Source organism: Phacochoerus africanus, chromosome 11, assembly GCF_016906955.1.
Source record: "Phacochoerus africanus isolate WHEZ1 chromosome 11, ROS_Pafr_v1, whole genome shotgun sequence".
Taxonomy (NCBI): domain Eukaryota; kingdom Metazoa; phylum Chordata; class Mammalia; order Artiodactyla; family Suidae; genus Phacochoerus; species Phacochoerus africanus.
In genome coordinates this window covers 19,885,527-19,911,940 of record NC_062554.1, presented here as the reverse complement: position 1 = coordinate 19,911,940, position 26,414 = coordinate 19,885,527, and the positions used below count along the sequence as shown (strand labels likewise).

The following is a 26,414-nucleotide window of genomic DNA, read 5'->3' as shown; positions in this document are numbered from 1 at the left end:
TTTCCCCTCTTACCCCAGGCAGTGAAGAGATTTGGTCACTTTTGTAATCACCCCTGACAAATCTGGGAATAACCTCTTTCAGGAGGGATGGACTTTTGAGTCTCCAGACCTGTTTGAGGGTTTGCATTTGAGCTGGAATTGTTTCTCCGTTTTGGTTTTTCCTGCGTTCCCTCCTGGGAAACAGAGGGCTAGAGGACTGGGGAGGGAGCTGACTTTTTCTCCATTACACTAATTTTCCCCCTTCCTTATACACTTACGGAATCTCATCCTGCAGCATCATTTTCATACTATCCCCTCTGCTGATGAATTATCACAAAGCGAACACACCCATGCAAACCCAAACCCCATCCCGATCAAGAAATTTAACTCTATCAGTACCACAGAAACACACCTCACTCCTTCTCCAGGCATTATTCCAACAAACACTATAAATTGGTTTTGCCTGTATTTGAGCTTTGGGAATCATATGCATTCTTTTGTGTGTGGCTCTATCACTCAACGCTGTGAGAGACCTCCATGGTTTCTGCGTAGCTATTTGTTCATTTTCACTGTTGCATGTCATTCCTTTGTGTGACTATGGCACAATTTATCCATTCCATTGTTGAGGGGACCTGAGTTGTTTCCATTGGGCATAGTAAGAATAATGTTGCTGCAAACATTATTGAACAAAACTCTGATGCACATATATATTCATTTCTGATACATGAACTAGGAGTAGACTACCGGATCATGAGAAATGCAGATTTTAACAAATAATGCAAGGGGATTTCCAAAGTGGCTGTCCGAATGGTGGTGGAGAGGAACTTCTGGCTCGTAGGGTGGACGGAGACCAGAGAGGCTCCATGGCCTGCAAAGCACAGGGCAGCCCTGCACAGTGAAGACTCTTCCACATTCCACACCATTCTGCATATCTCATCAGAAAAGAAAAAGGACTGCTTACAAGCCTAGAAAAAAAAAATCCACTTTATGTGTAAATACAAAGAAGTTTTCGTTGAATTTTAATATCACCTAACTTCCTAAGAATTCAAGATCCAAGTAAATGGGGAGGAGATTATGCTTTCTTCCCCCAAGGATTTAGGAAGAATTCTTCACCAGTTAAGAAACTTGTATCATCACCATCAAAGAGGCCGGTGGTAAAGTAGTCAACACACCTGAACCACACTGCATTTGTAACTGCTGTATTCATGGTGATTTGTCCTGTAGGTAAAGTGTGTGACTTTTGCCTTCCAGCATAGTAATACCTGGAATGACAGTTGAAATATGTTGAAATACGTACTATTTTACTATACAGTACTTATGTTTAATTTCTGTTATTCTAGAGTTGATAAGGATGGAGTGGGATAATTACAGAGGTAGTTGGGAAATCCCACTATGGGCTCACAGATAGAGAGGGAAACCTAGGGAACTTTGGGATATCACTTAATTGAACAGTTAATTACTCAAGAAAGCAATCAGAATGAGGCACAGCAAGATATGCCTCAGGTCACTGGGTTGGTGATAGGGTAAGGCCTGCATTCACCTCCACTCCCCTTGGATCATAAAACTGTAGCCCACCTAATCCTCCTGGCAGTGCCTCCTTGGATGCCCACTTGCATCTCTCACAACCGTCTTATCTTAATAAATCTATTTCTTGCCTATCACTTTGTGTCTCACTGAATTCCTTCTGTACTGAGGCACAAAGAACTTGAACCTCAGTAAGTCCAGACACCAGGTGAGTGATTCTAATTAAAAACCGTAGGTTCGGAGTTCCCATCGTGGCTCAGTGGTTAACGAATCCAACTAGGAACCATGAGTTGGTAGGTTCGATCCCTGGCCTTGCTCAGTGGGTTAAGGATCCGCTGTTGCCAGAGCTGTGGCGTAGGTTGCAGACGAGGCTCAGATCCCGCGTTGCTGTGGCTCTGGTGTAGGCCGGTGGCAACAGCTCTGATTCGACCCCTAGCCTGAGAACCTCCATATGCCGCAGGAGCGGCCCAAGAAATGGCAAAAAAAGACCAAAAAAAACCCTGTAGGTTCAAGTCCCAATCTGAGTTTAGGCTGGGTTCAAGTCCTGGCACATGGGTTCAAGTCCCACTCTGCCAGGCCAGGGATTGAACCTGTGTTGTGGTGCTACAGAGATGCCACTGATCCCATTGTGCCACAATGGGAACCCCGAGTATGTATTTTAAATGTTTTCTTTTTCGATGGGTTTCCGAACTGCCCTTAATATGAGCCACTGAATATTGTGTATGCTCTGAAACCTGAGTAAACATGATTGCCCTTTCAATGTGGGTTTTGCAAGGCAAGGTGGAGCTTGCAGAAAGTGTATGTACAATGAAGTAGTGTGGAAAGTTTTGGCCAGTCTGTTTGTTTTAGTGTTGGTGTAAACCTCTATACTTTGCCTGTATTTCTCTCTGTTTCTTTCTTTGGTAAATTATCTTTAAAATATTAATAAAAGACAAAACACCATCAAACTCTTAGAAGTGAACATAGGCAAAACATTCTCTGACATCAACCTTACAAATGTTTTCTTAGGTCAGTCTCCCAGGGCAACAGAAATAAAAGCAAAAATAAACCAATCAAATTGACAAGCTTTTGCACAGCAAAGGAAACCATAAAAAAGAAAAAAGAAAAAGACAACGTGCAAACAACCTATACAACTCAACAGCAAAAAAGCCAACAACCCGAGAAAATTATTAAAGTGATCCATGTTTTTGGTAAGCAGCAAACAAAAGAGAAAAGTGACCACAAAGTTTCTCTAAACTCCACCTTCATACACAATTTAACACTATCTAAAAACAACCACTGCTGGCATTCCCGTTTGGGCTCAGCGGTAACAAACCTGACGAGTACCCATGAGGATTCGGATTTGATCCCTGGCCTCGATCAGTGGGTTAAGGATCACACAATGCCATGGGCTGTGGTGCAGGTCACAGATACAGCTCGGATCCCACCATTATCTTTGAGCCTTTCTATAGAACTAAAACCCCCAACAAATGGACCAGCTTTGAAACACAAGGCGAGCTTGCCTCTACCCTGATCCTCATCTACAGCCCTGATCCTTATTCCACACCCCAAACTATAAAACCACCACCAAACCCTTCCAAGGGGGGCACAGTCTTTAAGGCATTAGCATGCTGTGGCCCTCTTTGCCTGGCAAAGCAATAAAGTTATCTTTTTCTCCTTTACACAAAACTCTGTCTCTGCACTTCAATTCGGCACTGTTAGACAGAGGGCGAATTTTGGCAACATAGGGAGGGTTGGCATTTCAAACCTCCGACCCCCGCTCATTGTTCTATAGTCAGTTGTAATCAGAGAAATTTCTGAGAGATGAGGGCCACCAATTAACTCAAAGGCTAAGTGCTAGCTATGGAAAAGCTGGCCCCAGAATGATTGTCATTGTTTATAAACTTTTAACAGATGAAATGGCAAAGATAGAACACAACTGAAAAAAGGTAAATTAGATAATACGACAAATGAGAATACTTTGAGATTAAACTATAAATGATCTTCCAAGGAAGAAATATAGGAAAAACCAAGTCAGACTTCTTAGAAAGAGAACATTTCAAGTAATAGATAGCACAGTTACCATCCTGCTTGGTGTAACTGGAGGATAAAAGTCATTTAATAGGACTTTCCCATGTATAATAGATGTGACCTCAATAAATAATGAATATGATAATTATAGCCATGTATATACCATTATCTCTTTATGAATACAAAGTTAATATTTATGCTGTACTCATCTGACCTGCCCCCCTTATAAACATTTTGCACTTTTTTCCTACTTCACATAAGCTAAGATGAAAAAATTGGCAATTGAAGACCTGAGTTCATATCTGATGTTAGCATAATTTGTGTGACTGAAAAAAAATTAACAGTCCAGACCCTCAGTCTTTCATTCATAAAATAGGAATAATAATGATAAAAGCTAAGAGAGAAAATTCCAATATGCTTAAAGAAACAATGGGGGGAGTTCCCGTAATGGCTTAGCCGAAACGAATCTGACTAGCATCCATGAGGACGCAGGTGCAATCCCTGGCCTCACTCAGTGGGTTAAGGATCCGGTATTGCCATGAGCTGTGGTGTAGGTCGCAGACATGGCTTGGATCTGGTGTTGCTGTGGTTGTGGTATAGTCCAGCAGCTACAGCTCCAAGTTGACCCCTGGCCTGGGAAACTTCATACACCTCAGGTGAGGTTCCACTAAAAAAAAAAAAGGAAAAAGAAAAGAAAAGAAAGAAAACATAGAGAAACAATGGGAAAAGTTAAATGTGAAAAATTTTTGGCTGTCAAAGATACTAAACCTGCAGTTACTTGCCCAATTTTACGATTATATTATACCATTCTGCATACCAAAACAAAATGTATATTCTACAGGCAAAAGAATACCTCTTAACTATTTTTTAAATTGAGACTACTGATAAACATATTCTGAAAAGAACTGAAATGTACATGACTTTTGGCAATATTTGATAAATTGATCAGCCAACTCACATCACACAGTACGGAAACTTAAAATGGATCACCTAAATCTAAAAGTAAAAACTATAGGGAGTTCCCATCATGGCGCATCGGAAACAAATCCAGCTAGGAACCATGAGGTTTCGGGTTCAATCCCTGGCCTCGATCAGTGGGTTAAGGATCCGGCATTGCCATGAGCTGTGGTTGTAGGTCACAGACACGACTCGGATCCCGCATTGCTGTGGCTCTGGCGTAGGCTGGTAGCAACAGCTCCAATTAGACCCCTAGCCTGAGAACCTCCATATGCTTCGGGTGCGGCCCTAAAAAGGACAAAAAGACAAAAAATAATAATAATAATAATAATAAAATAAAAGTAAAAACTATAAAACTTCTTGAATAAAACATAAGAGAAAATCTTGTAATCTTGGGGTTAAGAAAATAGTTCTTAGGACACAAAAAGCATTAATCATAAAAGTTAAAAATTTCATAAATGACACTGTCAAAATTAAAATTTTTCAGTCTTCAGAAGACATTATTATGGGAGTTCCTGTTGTGGCTCAGTGGGTTACGAACCCGACTGGGATCCATGAGGATGCAGGTTTGATCCCTGGCCTTGCTCAGTGGGTTAAGGATCCCGCATTACCATGAGGTATGGTGAAGGCTGCAGATGAGTCTTGGATCCCACGTTGCTGTGGTTGTGGTGCAGGCTGGCAGCTACAGCTCCAATTCAACCCCCTAGCCTGGGTATTTCCATATGCAGCAGATTCAGCCCTAAAAAGCAATAAAAAAAAAAGTATATGTGTATGTGTGTGTGTGTATATATATGTGCATATGTGTATATGAGTATATGTATATAAGTGTATGTGTATGTATGTGTGTGTGTGTATGTATGTATGTATATATATATATATATATATGAGAGGGCGTCCATATAGAGTAATAAATACTTTTTCTACCTAGACCCCCCCCAGCATAAAAAAATTTCTTAAAAAGTAGTTGTGCTACAATATAAAAAGAGTACTTTTTATAAAGGCAAATTTAAGAGAATACAGAAAATGTAGGTTTGAGGGGTGAATTTCATTTGAGTTTATAATGAGCTACAAATAATAAATTGGAAACGATTAGTATATGTGTTAAAACTTGACAAATTTGGTTAAATATGATGAATGTATTCACAAAGATAGGCTCATGAAACCACTACTGGATGTTGTTGCATAGAAAATAAACAGAAAGAGTAAAACCATAATTTGGATTTTTTTTTTTTTTTTTGGTCTTTTTAGGGCTGCACCTGTGGCATATAAAGTTCCCAGGCTAGGGGCCAAATCAGCACTGTAGCTGCCGGCCTACACCACAGCCACAGCACACAGGACCCAAGCCACGTCTGCAACCTACACCACAGCTCACGGCAACACCAGATCCTTAACCCACTGAGGAGGCCAGAATGGAACCTACGTCCTCATGGATACTAGTCAGGTTCATAACCTGCTGAGCCACAACAGGAACCCCTAGATTTTTTTTTTCCCAGTAAAACAGCCAAGCTATTTCTCTGCTGAGTTTTCTTCTATCACTATTAAAGAATGACGCTCTGAACATTTTGATATAATTAACTCATTTTTGAAAAAAAGTTCCCCACTTTTGAAAATATTAAGTTCCTAATAATCTCAGTTGCATATTCTTTTACCATTTATGCTTGGGCATCAAAGTTAACAAAAGTAGATTATATTGCAACAAATGGTATTGGGACAACTGAATAGCCTACATGTAAAAGAATGAAGCTGGAGCCCTACCTCACACCATTCATAAAAAATAAATCAAAGACCTAAATGTAAGAGCTAAAATTATATAACTCTTAAAAAGAAAACAGAGTAATAAATCTTTACAGATTTATAGAGTAAATATTTTCGTACGTATGATACAAAAAGTGTAAATAACAAAAAAGATAAATTAGATTACACCAAGATTTGAATCTTTGTGCTGCAATTTTTACTCTAAAAGAAAATGAAGACATAGAGTTCCTTGGTGGCTCAGCAGTTTAAGGATCCAGCACTGTCACTGCTGTGGCTCTGGTCACAGCCATGGCATGGGTTCAATCCCTGGCCCAGGAACTTCTGCATGCCACAGGTGTGACAAAAAAAAGAAAAGAGAAGAAGAAGAAGAAGGAGAAGAAGAAGAAAAGAAAATGAAAATGAAGACAATTTACAAAATGGGAGCAATATCTGCAAATCATGTATATGATAAGGCACTTGTATCCAGAATATATAATGAGCAGTTATAACTCAACAATAAAAAGACAAATAACCAAACTAATGGGTGAAGGATCTGAACAGACATTTTTCCAAAGAACATAATCAAATGGCCAATAAGTACAGGAAAAGAGGCAAAAGCACAGAAAGATACACAACATCATTAGTCATTAGAAAACTGCAAATCAAAACCAGGAGATAACCACTTCACACTCACTAGAATGGCTACAATCAAAAGAAACAATAAAGTTGATAAGAAGATACTGAAACTCTTATACATTGTTCATGGGAAAGTAAAAGCTTTAGGAAACAGTTTAGGAAATTCAACAGTTACCATATAATCCAATAATTCCACTCTTAGGTATATACTCATCAGATTACAGCATATAACCATAAGAATTTTTACATGAATGCTCATAAAAGCATTTTTCATAATAGTAGAAATAACCCAAATGCTCATCAATGAATATATGGATAAATGTGGTATAATCATACACTGTCATAATACTATCAGCAATAAAAAATGAAGCTCTGACACATGCTATAACATGGATTAATCTTGAAAAATATGTTAAGTAAAGGAAGTGAGTCACTGAAGAGCACATACCATATGATTCTATTTATACAGTATACCCAGAAAAGGCAAACCCAAAGAGACAGAAATTAGATTCATAGTTGCTTAGAATCTAATTTCTAAGCTGGTGGGGTTGTGGAGGCTAGGGATTAACTACTAATGGATATGGCGTTTCTTTTGGGGGGGTGAAAATGGTCTAAAATTAGATCTTGATGATGGTTGCACAATCCTGTGAGTATACTAAATAACAATGAATTGTACACTTTGAATAAACCTGAGAATATGGTTTTTAGGCAGGAAAATGCTGAAAGCAGATGTGTATACAAAAATAATGGAAAAAGAAGATACAAAAAGGATATTTGACATTGTAATAAACTCGTAAATCTAAAATCTAAACATGAAAATGTCTCACAACTATAGAGCTAAGAAGACAGCCATTCTCTCTTCTACAAAATTACCAGCTGTCAATTTTCAATTAATTCTTCATGGACTGCATTTTGACAATACAGGTACAAGAACTCACAAAGTAGTAAGGTAGTACCTATAAAATATGTTTCTGAAATCTAGAATCAGCATTTACAAGACATTTACCGTTATGTTTTAGGTTCATACATGGCAACTCATGTACAGTTAGTTAGATTGAGAAGACAAAAGCCCTTATCAGGTACAAATATCATCGAAACTATGAAAATATGAAACACATATTTGAGTTTATTATTTTTTCATTATTTAAAATTCAAATAAAGTCCCTTACTATCCTTTTATTTTTTAATTCAGATCATTCAAAAAATGACTCAGAAGCATTTAAAATGGACTCACTGGGCACAGATGGTAAATGGTGTTACTATTTCTTCTAGTATACTGAATATAGGTAATGGCTGAGACTTTTTCTTGCCTTTGGATACTTTTTGACTCATGTTCATATCTTGTCTCTTCTAACAACTCTTTATGATTTTATGTTTCTCAAATTGAGGCATAATAAAACTGTTAAGAGGTCTTTTTTGCCTAAATTCTCTGGGTTCCCTTCACTTTATGGAAAAAGATGATAATAGGAAAAATGAAGTTTAGCATTCTCCAAATTTTAGTTAATTCAAAACTATTCTAAAAACTCTTTCTAGGAGTTCCCGTCGTGGCGCAGTGGTTAACGAATCCGACTAGGAACCATGAGGTTGCGGGTTCGGTCCCTGCCCTTGCTCAGTGGGTTAACGATCCGGCGTTGCCGTGAGCTGTGGTGTAGGTTGCAGACGAGGCTCGGATCCCACGTTGCTGTGGCTCTGGCGTAGGCCGGTGGCTACAGCTCCGATTCAACCCCTAGCCTGGGAACCTCCATATGCCGCGGGAGCGGGCCCAAGAAATAGCAACAACAACAAAAGACAAAAGACAAAAAAAAACAAAAAAAAAAACTCTTTCTAAAAATCAAACTTAAAAGGAAAAAAAGAAACTTAGCAAATCAATAGTTCAGCCTTCCTAGGTTAAACTATGTGTAAGTAAAATTTGTTAATGTTTCAATGTGTCTTTGTCCTGTTAGGCTGCTACAACAAAATACCATAAACTGGATAGCATATAATCAACAGAAATTTGTTCCTTACAGTTCTGGAGGCTGGAGGTCCAAGATCAAGGTGCCAACGTGGTCAGCTGTGGGCCCACTTCCAGGTCACAGAGGTTTCCATGTACCCTCACATGGCGGAAGGGACCTTTGGGAGGAAATTGGACACCTCAGGAGTTTAAAGGCATAGGTATTAAATCTTCTACAGTGGAACTTGACTCTGAGTCTGTTAAATTCCACTGTAAAAGATTTAACAATTGTTCCTTTAAAATCCTCAGACCACTTTCCTCCCAAAGTTCTCTGATATTTGAATTTTCCTCATACCAAAAGCCCCAATCTTCATTACTGTAAAAACAAGGAAATTTATTCCAAGTCAACAAAATACTTCGGCTATAATCATATAGCACTGTCACCAGAACCAGTCTTACCAGGGGAGGGAACAAATGCTGGAGCGATTCTCACTGCACTGGTCGTTTTCTCCAAGATTTCCCAGACTTCTGTGCAGGAACCAAACTCCACAGAAAGTGCCCACCTCAAGGAAACAATTATTGGCTCACTCCCGCTGTGATAAAATATATTTATATGCTTGATATTATCTGTAACTCACCAGGAATTATGACATCAACACCAGGCTTTGGCTCATCTCCTACATCCAAACCTATCTTGGGTTTATGGAATAATTAAGAGGCTGATATGTAAAGCCCTTTTCTCTCCAGTGTAGCATGTTTCCTTTAGGAAGATAATGAGACTTCCAAAATGAAACAGGTATTAGCTACTCAGGAGAGCTCTCAGAAGTGATTAACTGACTCTCTTTATGTATACCGTGTAGGACTACTACTCCAAAAGCAAGAATAATACCATTAGAAAAGTGATCCAAATTTTGCCTCATCTTCTGCTGTGGAAGTCCAACAAACCAGTTTAAATACACTACCTAGGAATGTCATGGATAATCTATAGTCTTTATAGCCTCTTAGCAAACCAAGGGACAGAATATACTTAGTTAATACTTCCCGTTGTAACTCTGTAAGATCATTCGATAGGTGGGATCCTGGTGGTTTTTGGTCAATGGGCATCACCAGGATAAGTCAAAAGGAAAAGATTCGCTTAAGAATGAGAAACAGGGACTTCCCGTGTGGCTCATAACAAGAATGAGAAACAGGAGTTCCCGTCGTGGCTCAGCGGTTAACGAATCTGACCAGGAACCATGAGGTTGCGGGTTCAATCCCTGGCCTTGTTCAGTGGGTTAAGGATCCATAATTGCTGTGAGTTGCGTAGGCTGCAGACGCGGCTCAGATCCCGCGTTGCTGTGGCTAAGGCGCAGGCCGGCAGCTACAGCTCTGATTCAACCCCTAGCCTGGGAACCTCCATATGCCACGGGTGCGGCCCTACAAAAAAGACCAAAAAAAAAAAAAAAAGAGAAACAAAGGCTTTAATCTTCATACGTAAAAGTAATGAATCCTATATTCTATACACAAATGTCTAACAACATTACCAATACTAAATAAAATCTCATCTGTATTCATTATAGTAATTTTATTAAACAAAAATGCATGAATTTGCAGATATAAAAAGTGACAACCAGCCTGTTAACTGAAAAAACTTGTAATTTTAAGAAATACTAACTGAAAATAACTTCTCCATTTGTAAAAATGTATACTTGATACGTTTTTCCAAAAGTCCCCCATGTTTTGATATGGTTGATTTTTACTATTCTAGCAAACCATTGTAAATATAAAAGAAAGATTATAAATCCAATGCATCTGGCACACTACTGTAAATATGCTTTATTTTTAAGTAAAAAACGAATCATAGCCAAAACAAAATGTTTTGTCTCTGAGTATTTTAAGCTTAAGGGAAAAAAGTCATTAATGATGAACATATTTTCATTTTTCAATGTTTTTAATTTTTTATAAAGATTTCAATTAAGCTTCATAGTTACTAAAGCAGTTTTTAAACTTAGCTTCATGATCCTTTTGACTTCATGCTTTTAAACAGTCATTATCTTCAAAACATGACAAATTTCAGATTCCATTAAAAATTATTTTATTCAAATTATGTTTTCCAAAAGAGAGGGTTCTGTGCTAGTCGTCTTTGAAAGTTTTCATACCTACAAAAGATATATTTATAAGAAATTTAATTAGCATATTTCATGACCTGACAAATGACTCATCAAAAAGCAAATTAACTTCAGATATCATTTCTAAAAAGCTAAGATTAAAAACCTAGAAAGCTAAAAGTTAACCTGGAAGTTTAATTATTAATTTATAAAAAGATAGCAAAACTGGCTGCATCATAAAGCATAAATCATAATAAATTTTATTTATTTATCTTCAGCAAATCTAGGAGCTAGAAGGGACCTAAGAAAAAAATGAAATCTAACTTCCCCTACCTCATTTCATAGATGAGAGTAATTTGCTCAAGGTTACATAGCTACATTATAATAAATCTAAAACCTAATATATTCCAGGACAATCCATGCTATCACTTCTCAACAAACTCTCCTTATACATCTCCCCACCACTGGGATGTTCAAAGTGGAAAGAAATATCTATACAACAGAAACACAGAAAAACTAGAGAAGCAGATTAATCATTCATGTATAGGGTACAATATACACCACCCTTTTATACATGTTTACTGTGGGGTTTTTCTGTCTTATTAGGGCTACACCCGCAGCACATGGAGGTTCCCAGGCTAGGTTTCGAATTGGAGCTGCAGCCACTGGCCTACACCACAGCCACAGCAATACGGGATCTAAGCCTCATCTGCAACCTACACCACAGCTCATGGCAACCCCAGATCCTTAACCCACCGAGCAAGGCCAGGGCTGAACCTGAGTCCTCATGGATGCTAGTCAGATTTGTTTCCACTAAGCCATGATGGGAACTCCTATACATGTTTACTTCAGATCAAGACTTTCTAAACTTCTGAAAAATTTTTTTCAATGATATTTCAAGCCTCATATATGACACTCATAATTCAAAATATAAATAATTTATAGTCCTTAATTACGGTCCATAAAACATGGGCAATTTTATCTTCCTGTCTTTATAAACCCAAAATGCTTACTATATAGTGAATACTATTTAGGGTAAAAATGATTCCTAATCTTAACTCTAAAGTACATACTTTTTAAAGGCATGCAAATGTTATTGTATGCTGATGTCCACAATAAAAGAATATGTTTAAATATCAAAGAAGAAATACATTCAACAAGCAAAATATATATGGTTACCAAAAGCCTTAATATGAAAACTACAAAATGCTCCATACCATTTCAGAACCACATTTGCTGGGATGAACATTTCAGATGGACTTGGTGTCATCTGGGCCTGAGAGACAGCAAATGATGAAGCAAAATTGTAGAAGTTGTCCAACATCTTTTGTGTGAACTAAAAGTTAATAATGAATAGATTAATAGATTACACTAAATACCCCATTTAGATCCTAATACTTTTAATTAAAAATGCTGTCACATTAACTTGGTTTAAGGACTGTGAGCTCTAAGACAGTTCTAATGGTGAACATTAAGACAAGTTATAAAATAACATTATGGCACAAAATCAAAACACTGCCTCCTACTTTTTTTAAATACATACGATTTTAATTTTTTCCATTATAGTTGATTTACAGTGTTCTGTCAATTTCTACTGTACAGTAAAGTGACCTAGTCATACATTATCATGTTCCATCACAAGTGACTCGATATAGTTCCCTGTTCTATACAGCAGTGCCTAGTACTTTCTTTGTATCTCAAAGAATTTCTATTTGAATATCAAATATTTTTAAGTTTCTAACATATTCATTTTGGGGGAAAAAAAAAGAAAAAATGTTTTTCCTTCAAAATACCTTCTTTTATCTCCAGCTCTGGAGATGCCCCTCTCCTCAATACCACCCTCATCAAATCAACCTGTTTCCCCAAATCAAACAGTAACCATCTCTAAGAAGTCTTTTTGTTATCAGAAAAATGAAAACTTGGAGTTCCTGTCATGGTGCAGTGGTTAACGAATCCGACTAGTAACTATGAGGTTGTGGGTTTGATCCCTGGCCTTGTTCAGTGGATTAGGGATCCGGCATTGCTGGGAGCTGTGGTGTAGGTCACAGACATGGCTCTCAGATCCCACGTTGCTGTGGCTGTAGTGTACGCTGGCATCTATAGCTCCAATTAGACCCCTCCCTAGCCTGGGAATTTCCATTTGCTGCGGGAAGTGGCCCTAGAAAAGGCAAAAAGACAAAAAAAAAGAAAGAAAGATAAAAACTTAACTATAAAAAAGGAGCAACTGGTTACTTCCTATCGATTATAAAGAAGAAAAAAAGTAACACTCTTCCATTTCTTTTATTTCCTGGCCTGTGTGTTCTCAATGACCCTCAAAAGGCAAATCCACCAGCATCCAAGTCTCCTTGGTAGAAGCCAGAATAAACTGATTTATAATTCTTGAAAATCAAATAGGTTTAAGCACTAAACCCAAAAGTTAATGAACTACTAACAATAACACTACCTTTTACTCACTCAAAAATAATCTTCCCAACATCACTTTCTTAGAAACAAAAAACTAGTCATGAAAGTTCTTGCTGTCTCTTTTCTACATGAGAAGAAGTATCTTATTAGGGTTTTTGTTTATTTAATAATATCAAGATAATTTAACCCAAGAGACTCTACTGTTATGGTACTTGAACCAATCAGAGTTTAGTAAGATCACTAAAAAATAAGTACCAGGAAAAAAAAAAACAAAAGCAATCCACACAAGCAACATAAATTTTTATATGTAACTTTAAGATCCAATTCATGATAGAAACAAAGTCTGTCAGATACCTAGGGAAAATGCTAAAAGAGAAGCTGATATAAGACTTTTGTGGAAAATATTTTAAGACTGTCTTGAATGACAAGAGGAAAAAAACAAATGAAAGGACCTTTATAATCTCATGTTGGCTGTAAAGATATATGTTCACAGATGGGAAGACTTAAAGTGGTAATGGCACATTAAAACCTATACACCCAGTATTATTTTCAGCTAAATTCCAATGTAAAGATATATGTTCACAGATGGGAAGACTTAAAGTGGTAATGGCACATTAAAACCTATACACCCAGTATTATTTTCAGCTAAATTCCAATTTCCAACTAAATTCCAAATGAGGAATTTTTCATAGCACTTGACAAGCTGATACTAAAATTATCATGAAAAATACCTAAGCCTATTTTTCACTGACTAGGAGGGGGAACTTGGCTTACCAGGTATTAAGACTTTCACTGCCAAAAAGGACAGGCAAATAAACTAATTATAATAAAAAGAGAGAAAGCCCAGAAACAAACCTAAGCATATGTAACACATGATATATAACAAAGATGCTATTATTCAAGATGGATAGATAGATAGACAGACAGACAGACAGACAGACGGACGGACGAAGTTTCAACTAATGGTGCTAAAACAACTAGTTTTCCATAGGGAGAGAAAAATGAATGTATATCCCTTCCCATACCACACATAAACACAATTCAAAAAGTAAAACGTTAAAAGCTTTAAGAAAAAGAGAACACACCATCTTGACATATCAGGGTAGGAAGAATTTCTCAAATACAAAACCCCCACAAATTATAAAGAAAACAACTGATAAAACTTGTCTACATAAAAATACATTATGTCTGTATGCAAAATGGACTTCCCATGTGGCTCGCAGCATAACTACTCCAAGGCAAATTTCCAACTGCTATATTTAAATATACTGAACAGGAATTTACACATGGCAGAGTTTGGGCATCAATTATTAGAATGGAAACATAGAAACCCATGCAAAGCAAAAAAATGAGGAATTTATTAATCAGGGAAAATGAAAAGTTATACAGGACAGGAAATATAATCACAGCACTACACATGGCTCAGTTTCAAAAAATACCAGATCAGGAGTTCCCGTCGTGGCGCAGTGGTTAACAAATCCGACTAGGAACCATGAGGTTGCGGGTTCGGTCCCTGCCCTTGCTCAGTGGGTTAACGATCCGGCGTTGCCGTGAGCTGTGGTGTGGGTTGCAGACGCGGCTCGGATCCCACGTTGCTGTGGCTCTGGCGTGGGCCGGTGGCTACAGCTCCGATTCAACCCCTAGCCTGGGAACCTCCATATGCCACAGGAGTGGCCCAAGAAATAGCAACAACAACAACAATAACAACAACAAAAAAGACAAAAGACAAAAAAAAATACCAGATCATAATACTGAAAACTTTGCATATTAACTTAATGAAAATCCATATTGGAAAGGTGGGGAGAAAAGAGATATGTGCATATCGGGGAGCAGAGGATTTTTGCATGTTAAACTATTTAACTTTCCAAACCATGCACTGCTGATAAAAACTAAAATGAAGAAAAACACTAAGAGCGTAAATTAGAAACGTGTTTAAACTCACATACAGATAGTACTATACATATTTTGTGGATAAATATGAATTTTTTAAAGTACTAAAATACAAATAAGAAAGATACATAAACTTAGAAGACTAGCTACCTGGAGAGGAAAAGGAAGAGAAGCAGTGGGCTATATCTCTAACACGTTATATAATTTCTTAACTAGTAGCAAATACAGCAAAATGTAACTGGATGGAAGACACATGGAAATCTTCAAATATACCCCGCTATAAAGAAAGATCTTGGAGTTCCCGTCGTGGCGCAGTGGTTAACGAATCCGACTAGGAACCATGAGGTTGCGGGTTCGATCCCTGCCCTTGCTCAGTGGGTTAACAATCCGGCGTTGCCGTGAGCTGTGGTGTAGGTTGCAGACGCGGCTCGGATCCTGCGTTGCTGTGGCTCTGGTGTAGGCTGGCGGCTACAGCTCCGATTCGACCCCTAGCCTGGGAACCTCCACATGCCGCAGGAGCGGCCCAAAGAAATAGCAAAGAGACAAAAAAAAAAAAAAAACATATAAAAGAAAGATCTTTAAGGAGAGGTATTATTTTATTTTTGTCAATATTTTTATCTCTTTGTGCTTAAAAAAATGCCTGGCACACAGCAAGTACACACATAAATCTTTGTGGAATGCACTTTCTGTATGTTGAAATATTTCACAATAAAATATTAATAAAAAATACATGTGCTTCATTTTAAAAAAGCTCAAGTAATTTACAATTATAGAGTAAAAAGTCTTCTTGCTCCTCTCCTGGGAAAACATCCCTTTGGCACGTACCTTTCAGACATTTTTCAAATATAATCTACGTGGAGTACTGTAAGTATCGCTTTACAACTTGCTTTTTTCAGCAGAGTTTATTTTTTTTTATTTACTGACAAAAACTTTAAAACCTAGACTCTGTCATTCTTTTTTTTTCTTCCATTTTTGGCCACCCTGCAGAACATGCGAGTTCCCAGGCCAGGGATCAGATCCAAGCTGCAGCTGCAGCAACACTGGATCCTTAAACCACTGTGCTGGGCCAGGGATCAAACCCACGTACCAGTGCTCCCAAGACACCACCAATCCCATTGTGCCACAGCAGCAACTCCTTGACTCTGTCATTCTTTACTGGGGCGGGGGGGGGGGGACCCCTTTATTTATTTATTTATTTTTTTAGGGCCGTACTTGTGACGTATGGAAGTTCCCAGGCTGGGGGTCAAAACGGAGCTACGCTTCCAGCCTATACCATAGTCACTGCAAGGTGGGATCCAAGCTGTATCTGCGACCTACACCACAACTCAGAGAAATGCCAGATATTTAACCCACTGAGTGGGGCCAGGGATCGAATCATCATCCTCAATGATACTAATCAGGTTCGTAACCCACTGAGCCACAACGGGAACTCCGACTCTATAATTCTTCATTCAAATTCAGCCCATTCTCAAGACAAGTCTGTGCTTACATTCATGGCTACAATCCTCAAAAGTGTTCTGCCCAGCAAATTCAGGTTTCCCTAGTCCACTAGCCCTCCTCCTCTCCTAGAGGACCTATTTAATAATTCTTTTAGTTTAGATTACCCACACTTCAGCTCCCCTCAATCTTTGCTCATGACCTTGCTTCCTGTATCACTGAGCAAAGAAAAGCAATCAAGAGAGAATCGGCACAAGTTCTTATTAGCACATTTACCAACTTTCTGCATCTGTATATGTCCATATATCCATTACTATAAACAGGGTCCCTTATCCTAATACCTCCAATACCCTCTTATTTCCTACTCAAGGACACCACTTCCCTCTCTCCTGCAGCATCAGTTATTCTCTCATTAATGATTCATTCCTGTCAAACATGATATAATATCTCTCATTTAAAAACAGAAAGAAAGGAGTTCCCTTGTGGCACAGCAGGTTAAGGATCCATCATTTTCACTACAGTGGCCTGGGTTCAATCCCTGGCCCAGGGAATTTCTGCATGCTGCAGGCAGGGGCAAAACAAAAAAACAGAAAGAAAAAAGATTCCTTGTCCCCTCAAGCAACCAGACCATTAATCTGCTGTCCTTTTTAACAACACTCATCAAGAGTTATCTAAATTCGGTTTCTATTTCCTCCTCTCCAATTCACTTCACCCCACTCCAAACTCCCTTCCACTCTGTGAACTTGTGTCAGTCTTTAATGATTTCCACCTTGCTGAATCCAGCAGTTAATTCTTAGCCTTCATCTTACTTGACCCATCAGCAATGCATACTATTGATCACTTTTTCTTTTTTTTTCTTTTGTCTTTTTAGGGCCGCACCTGCGGCATATGGAGGTTCCCAGGCTAGGGGTCCAATCGGAGCTACAGCCACCGGCCTATACCACAGCCACAGCAACTGCTGTGCCACGATGGGAACTCCACTTCTTCTTTCTTAAAAACCAGTCCTGGAGTTCCCATTGTGGCGCAGTGGAAACGAATCTGACTAGGATCATTGAAGACACAGGTTTAATCCCTGGCCTTGCTCAGTGGGTTAAGGACCCAGCATTGCCGTGAGCTGTGGCAGAGGTCACAGACGCGGCTGGGATCCTGCGTTGCTGTGTCTATGATGCAGGCCGGCAGCTGTAGCTCTGATTCGACCCCTAGCCTGGGAACTTCCATGTGCTGTGGGTGTAGCCCTAAAAAGCTAAAAAAAAAAAATAGCAACAATTCTCTTTTGGCTTCCAAAATACCATTTTTGGGGTCTGCTCCTACCTCAAGCTGCTTCTTTCCTTTTATTCCCCCTCATCTCTTAAGTGTCTCCACTTTGAAATGGCCCCAAGCTCCATCACTGGCCAGTGTTTCTATTTAGTTTCTTCTCAACAATCATATTCCCGCCACAAATTAAATACCATCTTTACACTCAGGACTCGCAAATTTTTATCTCTATCCTAGACCTCCCTTGCACTCTAAACTTGTCACTTCCAGCTGGTATCTAACAGACATCCAAACAAAATACAACCAAAATTCGTATCACCATATTCCTGATTCCACTCCCGGACTATAACTGCTCTTTTCACAATATTCCTGTCTTCTAGATCCTTGCAATCAACATCCTTGGAGCCATAGTTGATGTCTGTATCTCAGACCTCGTGTATAATACATACCATGAAATACTACTGGTCCCATCTTCAAATTATCTCCAGAAATCAACTACTTTTCGTCACCTCTATTTCTACTTCTCCATACTCCCTGGTTCAAGTCATTATAATCTCACCTAGATTTTCATAGGAGCCTCCTAACTGATCTTCCTCTTTCCAACTTTGCCTCACTACAGTTTCTCTGCAAAGATGCAAAAGTGATCCCTTAAAAATGTTAGTTAGATCATATTACTCTCCTGCTCAGCTCTTATGTTTTCTCTTCCAAACAGAATATAAGCCAAAGTCCTGACAAAAGCCAATGAGGTCCCATATGATTTATTCCACAACCACCTCCTCCACCATCTCCAACCTCATCTCCCAGCTCTAAAGCCTTGCTCACTCTACTGCAGACACAAAATTTCATTTTATTCTTCAACATTACAGATTTCTACCTCAAGACCTTTGTACTAGTTATAACTGTCTAGTTCATTTTCCCCTTCAGGCATTTGCCATACAGGTTAGAAGTCAACCTTTATGGATTGTGTCACTTTAAGCAACGTGAGGACAAGGAACTTGCTTATGAGATTCACAACTGTACAGCCACAGCCTATCATACAAGTGTGGGAGGAAAAGGGGAAAAATTAACATTTAAACCCATTTAAAACAGTATCTTTGAGCTATTTTGTCACTACAAAAACTAAGTATCATCAAAGCATTTATAAATCTTAAAATACCTATAGAGAAGGGAGGCAAACTGAAAATACTCATGGAAGCCAATAACTTCTGTCATATATATAATTTACCTTCATTTTTACATGAATTCTACCACCAGGCTAATTTTTAAAGTATAGAATGTGATTTTTATATTATTTTAGAAAATAATGAAATATGCATTGTGTTACCTGAGTGAATGAGTCAACTGATGATACAGCAGCATTACCTACAGGAGTCTGCTGAGCCAGACTGTCCAGTAATTCCACTGAAATTCCAATCTGAGCAACAGACGGAGTTTGGACAATATTCATGGCTCCAAAAGGGTGTTGGCTTCCTTCACCTGAAAGAAATCAACATGTGCCACACATTTCAAGTTTAACTTGTAACCCCTGATCTATGTGCACTGAAAGTGTTGATATATGCCTATTTGTTTCTCCTCAGATAAATGTAAATAAAAGGATATCCAGTTTTTATGATATTCACAATTAAGAAAACTGTTATTTTCCCCACCAGAAAAAAATAGCTGTTACTTTTCTAAAACTTATAAAATTAAATTTACTGCAGCCAGAAATGGAAATTAGGACAATAAGAGAAAAATAAATTAGCATTAGCTAGATAAGATTCTCAATGTTAACTGAGGGAAGGATGTTTAAGATTTTTAGAATTAGTTTTAATATTTTAAACCAAGAAATTTGCAGCTTATTCGTGAAAAATATTTACTTTCCCCTTTATATCATTTATAATTAAAATATAGAACACATCATAAATATATCAAACATACATCTGAGCCTCTAAGTGCCAGCTAACTTACACATGAAAAAGTACAGGCCAATTTTACTAATCCGCATAAGACATAATAAGAAAAGTTAGCCTGATGAAGGAAAAAAATCATACAATGAACAGATACTGGTTTATGTGCTATTTTTATATGACAGCACAATGTCTAAACAAATACTGAAAAATCTGGGACAATACACATTCCTGATACCTAGAACACTCTCTGCAAGTATTAAAACTTTTCTTACATTTTCAAGTATATGAACACAAACTTATCATTGTATTTTTTTGTGCTTTAAAAATATCATTGTGGCTTAGTGGGTTAAAGACCCAGTGTGGTCACTGCTGTGGCAGAGGTTTGATCCCTGACCTGAGAACTTCCACATGCCGTGAATGAGGCCAAAAAAAATACACACACACACACACTTCACTGAACATGACTGGTTTAAGATATTTTCAGTCTTTAAAATTGTTTTACTTAATTTCTACATATTTGTGAATTCCCCAGATTTACTTCTGTTATTTCTATCAATGTGGTAGGAGAGCCTCTTTACATAATTTCAATATACCAAGACTTGTTTTGTGGCCTAATATATCGCCAATCAAGGACAGGTCCCGTGGGCACTTGAGAAGAATATAGTTCTGCTGTTGAATAGAATGCTCTGTATAGACTGTTAGGTTTACTTCATTTATGGTGTTTTTCAAGTCTTCTTTCTCCTTGACGATTTTGTCTAGTTGCTATTCATATAAAGTACAGTATTGAAGTTTCCAACTATTATTGTTGAACTCATTATTTCTCTTTTCAATTCTTTCAATTCCTGCTTCATGTATTCTGAGGCTCTGTTAGGTGCACACAAGTTTGTAATTGTGAAATCTTTTTGAAAGACTGAGCTTTTTCATTATGTAATGTTTTTCTCTCTCATAACAATTTTTGTCTTAGAGTTCCCATCATGGCTCAGTGGAAAAGAACCCAACTAGCATCCACGAGGATGCAGGTTTGATCCCTGGCCTCACTCAGTGGGTCGAGGATCCGGTATTGCTGTGGCTGTAGTGTAGGCCAGAAGCTGCAGCTCTAATTTGACCCCTAGCCAGATAATTTCCACATGCCGCACTGCAGCCCTAAAAAAAAAAAAAAAAAAATTGTCTTAGGTCTATTTAATCTTCTTTTTTTTTTTTGTCTTTTTGCTATTTCTTTGGGCCACTCCCGCGGCATATGGAGGTTCCCAGGCTAGGGGTCCAATCGGAGCTGTAGCCACTGGCCTACGCCAGAGCCACAGCAACGCGGGATCCGAGCCGCGTCTGCAACCTACACCACAGCTCACGGCAACGCCAGATCGTTAACCCACTGAGCAAGGGCAGGGATCGAACCTGCATCCGCATGGTTCCTAGTCGGATTCGTTAACCACTGTGCCACGACGGGAACTCCTATTTAATCTTATTTATCTTATCGCCTTTCCAAGCTTTGGTTTCTGTTTGCACATATACCTTTTTCATCCTTTACTTTCAACCAACTTGTATCTCTGAATCAGTAGTTGAATCATGTTTTTCTTAGTCTACTGTGCAAATCTGCCTTTTAGTTGAACTGAGTTTTGTTAAATAATTTGTCAGTGTGCCATTTTAATTCCCTAATCAATTCTTTTATTATATATATTTTTGTTATATACTTTAAATATTGCACTGGGGATTATAATTAACATCTTAATTTATAACACTCCTAGTTTGGATCATACCAACTGAATTTCAATAGTATGAAAAAACCTTGCTCCTATATATAACTGCTTCTCTCCCCTATAGTTATTGTCACTAATTATATCTTTATACAGTGTGCCCCTAAGCACAGACTTAACAGTTTTTGTTTATGCTGTTGTCTTTTATATTATATAGGGGGGGAAAGCATTAATTAACACTAACATTTATAATTACCTATGCATCTTTGTGTTCTTTTTAACTGAACATGAATTTAAATTACTGTCTCATGTCCTCTCATTTCAGCCTGAAGCATTTCTTGTAGGGCAAATCCTCTGGCCATGATTCTATTTTTGTTTATCTGGGACTGTCTTCATTACCCCTTCATTTCTGATAGCTACAGACTTTTTTTTCTTTTGGCTGTGCCCGAGGCATGTGGTAGTTCCCAGGCCATGAATCAAACTCATGCTACAGCAGCAACCCAAGCCACTGCAGTGGCAACACCAGACATTTAACCTGCTGCACCAAAAGAGAACTTTTTATTTTTACTAGATAATTCTTGACTTTTTTTCTTTCAGTACTTTAAATATGTCATCCTACTGCCTCTAGACTCAATGTTTCTGATGAGAAATAAACCATAATCTAAGAACTCTTGTGTGTAATGAAGGCTTCTCTTGCCACTTTCAAGATGCTGTCTTTGGCAGTTTGATTGTCATGCCTTAAGAGTGAAGTTTATCCCACTTGAGTTTGTTGAGCTATTTAAGTCTGTAGATTGACATTTTTCATTAAATTTAGAGTTTTAAGGCAATATTTCTTCAAATATTCTTTATACCCTTTCTCTTCTTCTGGGACTCCCATTATGCATATGTTGCCATGCTTGATGGTGTCTCATATATCTCTAAAGTTCTGTTCATTTTTCATTCTTTTCCTTCCTGCTCCTCAAATTAGATGTTTTAATTCACCTATCTTCAAATTCACTGATTCTTTTTTGAGCCTACTCAAATCTGCTTCAGAAATCCTTTAGTCAATCCTTCATTTTATTGTACTTCTCCACTGCATAATTATAGTTCCTTTTAAAATTTTTTCTACTGATATTTTCTATTTGATGACACATCATTCTCCCAATTTCCTTTGGCTCTTTGGATATACTTGAGAGTTTTCTTAAAGTCTTTGACTATTAAGTCCAATGTCTACACTTCCTAGGGATAGTTTATATTCATTTCTTCTGAGTCTTGTTTCTTGCATGCTTCAACTTTTTGTTGAAAACTGGATATTGAATAACTTCACAACTTTAGCAATCAGATATTTCACCCCTACTTAGAGTTTAATGCTACTGCTGGTTTAGTTGTTTCCTTGTTTAATTATTTTTCTAAACTAATAGTACAAAGTCTGTATTTTCCATCATCTGGAACCACTGAAGTCTCCATTCTATTAGCTTTGTGGTCAGCTGGTAAATGGAAAGAGATTTCCTTAGAAGCCTGGAACCAAAAAATTCTCCCAATGTTTGCAGATGGGCTGTGTGTGTTGAGATATGCCTTCAGTACTCCTGCCTCCAAGGTCAGCCAGTGGTGAGAACTTAGGACCCTCTTGGGTCTCTCCCAAACATGTGCACAAGCCTGAACACGCGTGTGGTCTTTTAGATTCCTAGGTCAGAGAATTTCAAAGCCCTTCTTCCCCAAAGTATCTTATCCACAGCCTTTCCTCTCAAGTTTTTCATTTGTTCTTTGCCCGAACTGTTGTCACTGCCTCTGGCAGCAGTGACTAATAAATACATTTATCCATACATATTTTTGACAAACACTGTACATATTTTTGACAAACACTTGCAGAAAATCACTTCAGCAGTGGGAGAGTTCCAAATTAAATGATATAAAGGTAAGCCTCTTGAAGCAGTCTTCCATGGAGATACAGAACAAATTAATTACAATTAATTGTGAATGAGATCCATTCTTCTCCCTCTGCTATTAGCACCAGTATACAGTCTGTTATTTTCAAGGCTACCATTGAGCTAACGAATAAGGGTTGGGATTAGGGTAGATTAAAGTGCCATAAAGCTCAATGTTCTGCAGAGATTCAATATTTTTTCTTGATTAAATGTCCCTCTGGTTGAAACAAGCCTTCAGTTGGTTTTCAGAGTCCTGAGGAAGTTCATTCTGAGAGTCTTTGCTTTCATGGAAGGATGAACTTTTACAGTTCCCTATTTCACCATTTTAATTGTTTTAAAACTAGAATTATGCCAAGTCCGGAAAATGCATTTGTTTGACCACATAGCAGACTCCAATGATCTCAATTAGGGAAAGTGGTTCAATACAACCTATTATTGCCTTAGTTATAACTACCCACGGAGTGATCTGCCCAAGCAAAAAGACTTGTCCTCTCTAACCTCCATCTTTTATCACACACAAGCTCTTGTAAATGAGTGCAGCCCTAAATGTCTAATCCACTATAAAATTGGGCTAAGGAAATATTCTGACTTTTTCATTTTAATTCTCTCTGGGACTAAGACAACTTGGAGCAGAGGGGTGGCAAAGTCTCTAGTAATCTTTAATCTATATTTTCAAAGAAATCCATTATGCAATTAAACCATTCCTTTAGTCAATCTTACTCTCAAAATGAGCTTGACACAGTAGTTGATACCCTCCAAGTACAAAGGTTCTTGTTTGCAACCATAAAATAAAATACTGGGAAGAAACACTGGAACATAATATACAAACTCACAGTGAGCATTTAATTTTGGATATGAATTCATGACAGCCAAAGAAAAATATGATCAGTTACAAAGTCTTACAATCAAAAAATTAAAAAAAAAAAAAAAAACAGGCACAGGATTAAGACGGCGGAATACAAGGACTGGAGCTCAACATCTCTCCTAAAAACAACAAAACTCACAACTAAAGACTGAGCAATCTCCACCCAAATGGACCGGAAACCTTAAAAAAGATACCACACTCCAGAAGAAAAAGAGGAGGCCACATCAAGAGGTAGGAGTGGCGATTTCGTGATATAAACAACCCCGTACCTCCCAGGTGGGAAGCTCCACAGACTGAAAACTAACTGGTTCACAGAGACTCACCTACAGGAGTGAGAATTCTGAGCCCCACATCAAACCCTCACATGTGGGGATCTGGCACTGGGAGAAAGAGACCCTGGAGCATCTGGCATTGAAGGCCAGTGGGGCTTTTGCGCAGGAGCGCCATAGGACTGGGGGAAACAGAGACCCCATTCTTAAAAAGCACACATGGACTTTCACGTGCACTGGGTCCCAGGGCAGAGTGAGGTCTCCATAGGAATCTGGGTCAAACCTGACTGCAGTTCTTGGGCGACATCCTGGGAAAACAGGGGTGAATGTGGCTTGTTGTGGGGGAGGGACATTGAAGGCAAAGCTCTCAATAATATTCAGCAGCTGCCTTTCTCTGGAGGTGCCCATTTTGGGAAAATCTGGCCCCGCCTGTCAGTCAGTGCTGAGAAGCCACAGGGCAAACAACAATCCAGGTGGGATCACAGCCCCGCCCCTCAGTAAACAGGCTCCCTAAAGACCCCCCAGGCACACAGCTGCCTCTAACCCCATCCAGAGACTAAGCCCCACCCACCAGAGGGATTAGAATCAGCTCCACCTACCAGGGGGCAGGCATCAACCCCTCCCATCAGGAAGCCTACAGCAAGCCCCCACACCGACTTCAGCCACAAGGGGGGCAGACACCAGAAGTAAGAGAGGCTACAACCCTATTATCTGTAAAAAGGTCACCACACCAAAAACCTATAAAAATGAAAAGACAGAGACACTATAACTCAGATGAGGGAGAAAGGAAAAACCCCAGAAAAAACAGCTAAGCATGAGGAGATTCTCAGCCTCTAGGAAAAAGACTTTAGATTGTTGATGCTGAAAATGATGCAAGACATTGGAAATAAACTGGAGGCAAAGATGGATAACTTATAGAAACACTGACCAAAGAGATACAAGATATAAAACTTAAACAAGAAGAGATGCAAAATACAGTAACTGAAATAAAAAATTCACTAGAGGCAGCTAACAGCAGAATACAGGAGACAGAAGAATGAATAAGTGAGATGGAGGACAGATTAGTAGAAATTATGGACGCGGAACAGAAAAGAGAAAAAAGACTGAAAACAAATGAAGAGAGTCTCAGAGAACTCTGGGACAACGTTAAATGCAACAACATCCACATTATAGGGGTACCAGAAGGAGAAGAGAGAGAGAAGGGGACAGAAAAAATATTCCAAGAAATAACAGCCAAAAACTTCCCTAACATGGGAAAGGAACCACTCACTCAAATCCAGGAAGCACGAGTACCATATAAAATAAACCCAAGGAGGAATACACCGAGACACATATTAATCAAACTGAGCAAAATTAAAGACAAAGAAAAAATCTTTGAAAGCAGCTAGGGAAAAGAAACAAGTAACATACAAGGGAACCCCAATAAGGTTATCGACAGATATTTCAGCAGAAACTCTGCAGGCCAGAAGGGAGTGGCATGATGTACTTAATGTGATGAAAGGGAAAAACCTCCAACCAAGATTAATCTACCCAGCAAGGCTCTCATTTAGATTTGAAAGAGAAAGCAAAGCTGAGAGAATTCAGCACACTAAACCAGCCTTACAACAAATACTAAAGCAACTTCTCTAGGCCGAAAAGACAAGACAGCAACAGAAAACAAAAATTCCACAAATGACAAGGCTCACCAGTAAATGCATATATACAGTAAAGATCTGAAATCATCCATCCACAATTATACCACCAAAATCAGGAATCATGAGAAGATGTGGGTACAAATGCAGGACACTGGAGATGAACTTGCAATTAAGAGAACAACAACTTAAAACAATCTCATATACATATAGACTCTTATATCAAAATTTCAGAATAACTGCAAACCAAAAATCTACAATTGATACACAAACAAGGAATCTCTGGAGAAGAAATGCATCTCATAGTAAATAAGTGCATAATCC

General features: G+C 38.4%; 2 protein-coding genes across 8 annotated transcripts in view; both read right to left on the bottom strand.

Moving 5' to 3' along the window:
* Nucleotides 1-10,005, bottom strand: part of CCDC81 (coiled-coil domain containing 81) — a 57,884-nt gene extending 47,879 nt beyond the window's left edge. For 2 of the 6 annotated variants that reach the window (XM_047752804.1, XM_047752803.1), the window contains exons 1-2: nucleotides 9,230-10,004; nucleotides 8,845-8,949 (exon numbers count right to left, since the gene is read on the bottom strand). Coding sequence is in view for 1 of the 6 variants with exons in the window: in XM_047752805.1 (XP_047608761.1) it covers nucleotides 1,152-1,186 (35 nt within the window). In the remaining 5 variants the exon portion in view is untranslated. Of the gene's footprint in view, nucleotides 1-1,151; nucleotides 1,242-8,844; nucleotides 8,950-9,229 lie in introns of those variants that run through there. The other 4 variants (XM_047752808.1, XM_047752809.1, XM_047752805.1 and 1 more) reach the window with 3 other exon arrangements.
* Nucleotides 10,006-10,827: 822 nt separating this feature from the next.
* The window catches only part of HIKESHI (heat shock protein nuclear import factor hikeshi), a 40,813-nt gene continuing 25,226 nt past the window's right edge, over nucleotides 10,828-26,414 (bottom strand). For both annotated transcript variants that reach the window (XM_047753225.1, XM_047753226.1), the window contains exons 3-5: nucleotides 19,166-19,317; nucleotides 12,075-12,193; nucleotides 10,828-10,908 (exon numbers count right to left, since the gene is read on the bottom strand). In XM_047753225.1, coding sequence (XP_047609181.1) covers nucleotides 10,854-10,908; nucleotides 12,075-12,193; nucleotides 19,166-19,317 — 326 coding nt within the window. In that variant the 3' untranslated portion in view covers nucleotides 10,828-10,853. The remainder of the gene's footprint in view (nucleotides 10,909-12,074; nucleotides 12,194-19,165; nucleotides 19,318-26,414) is intronic.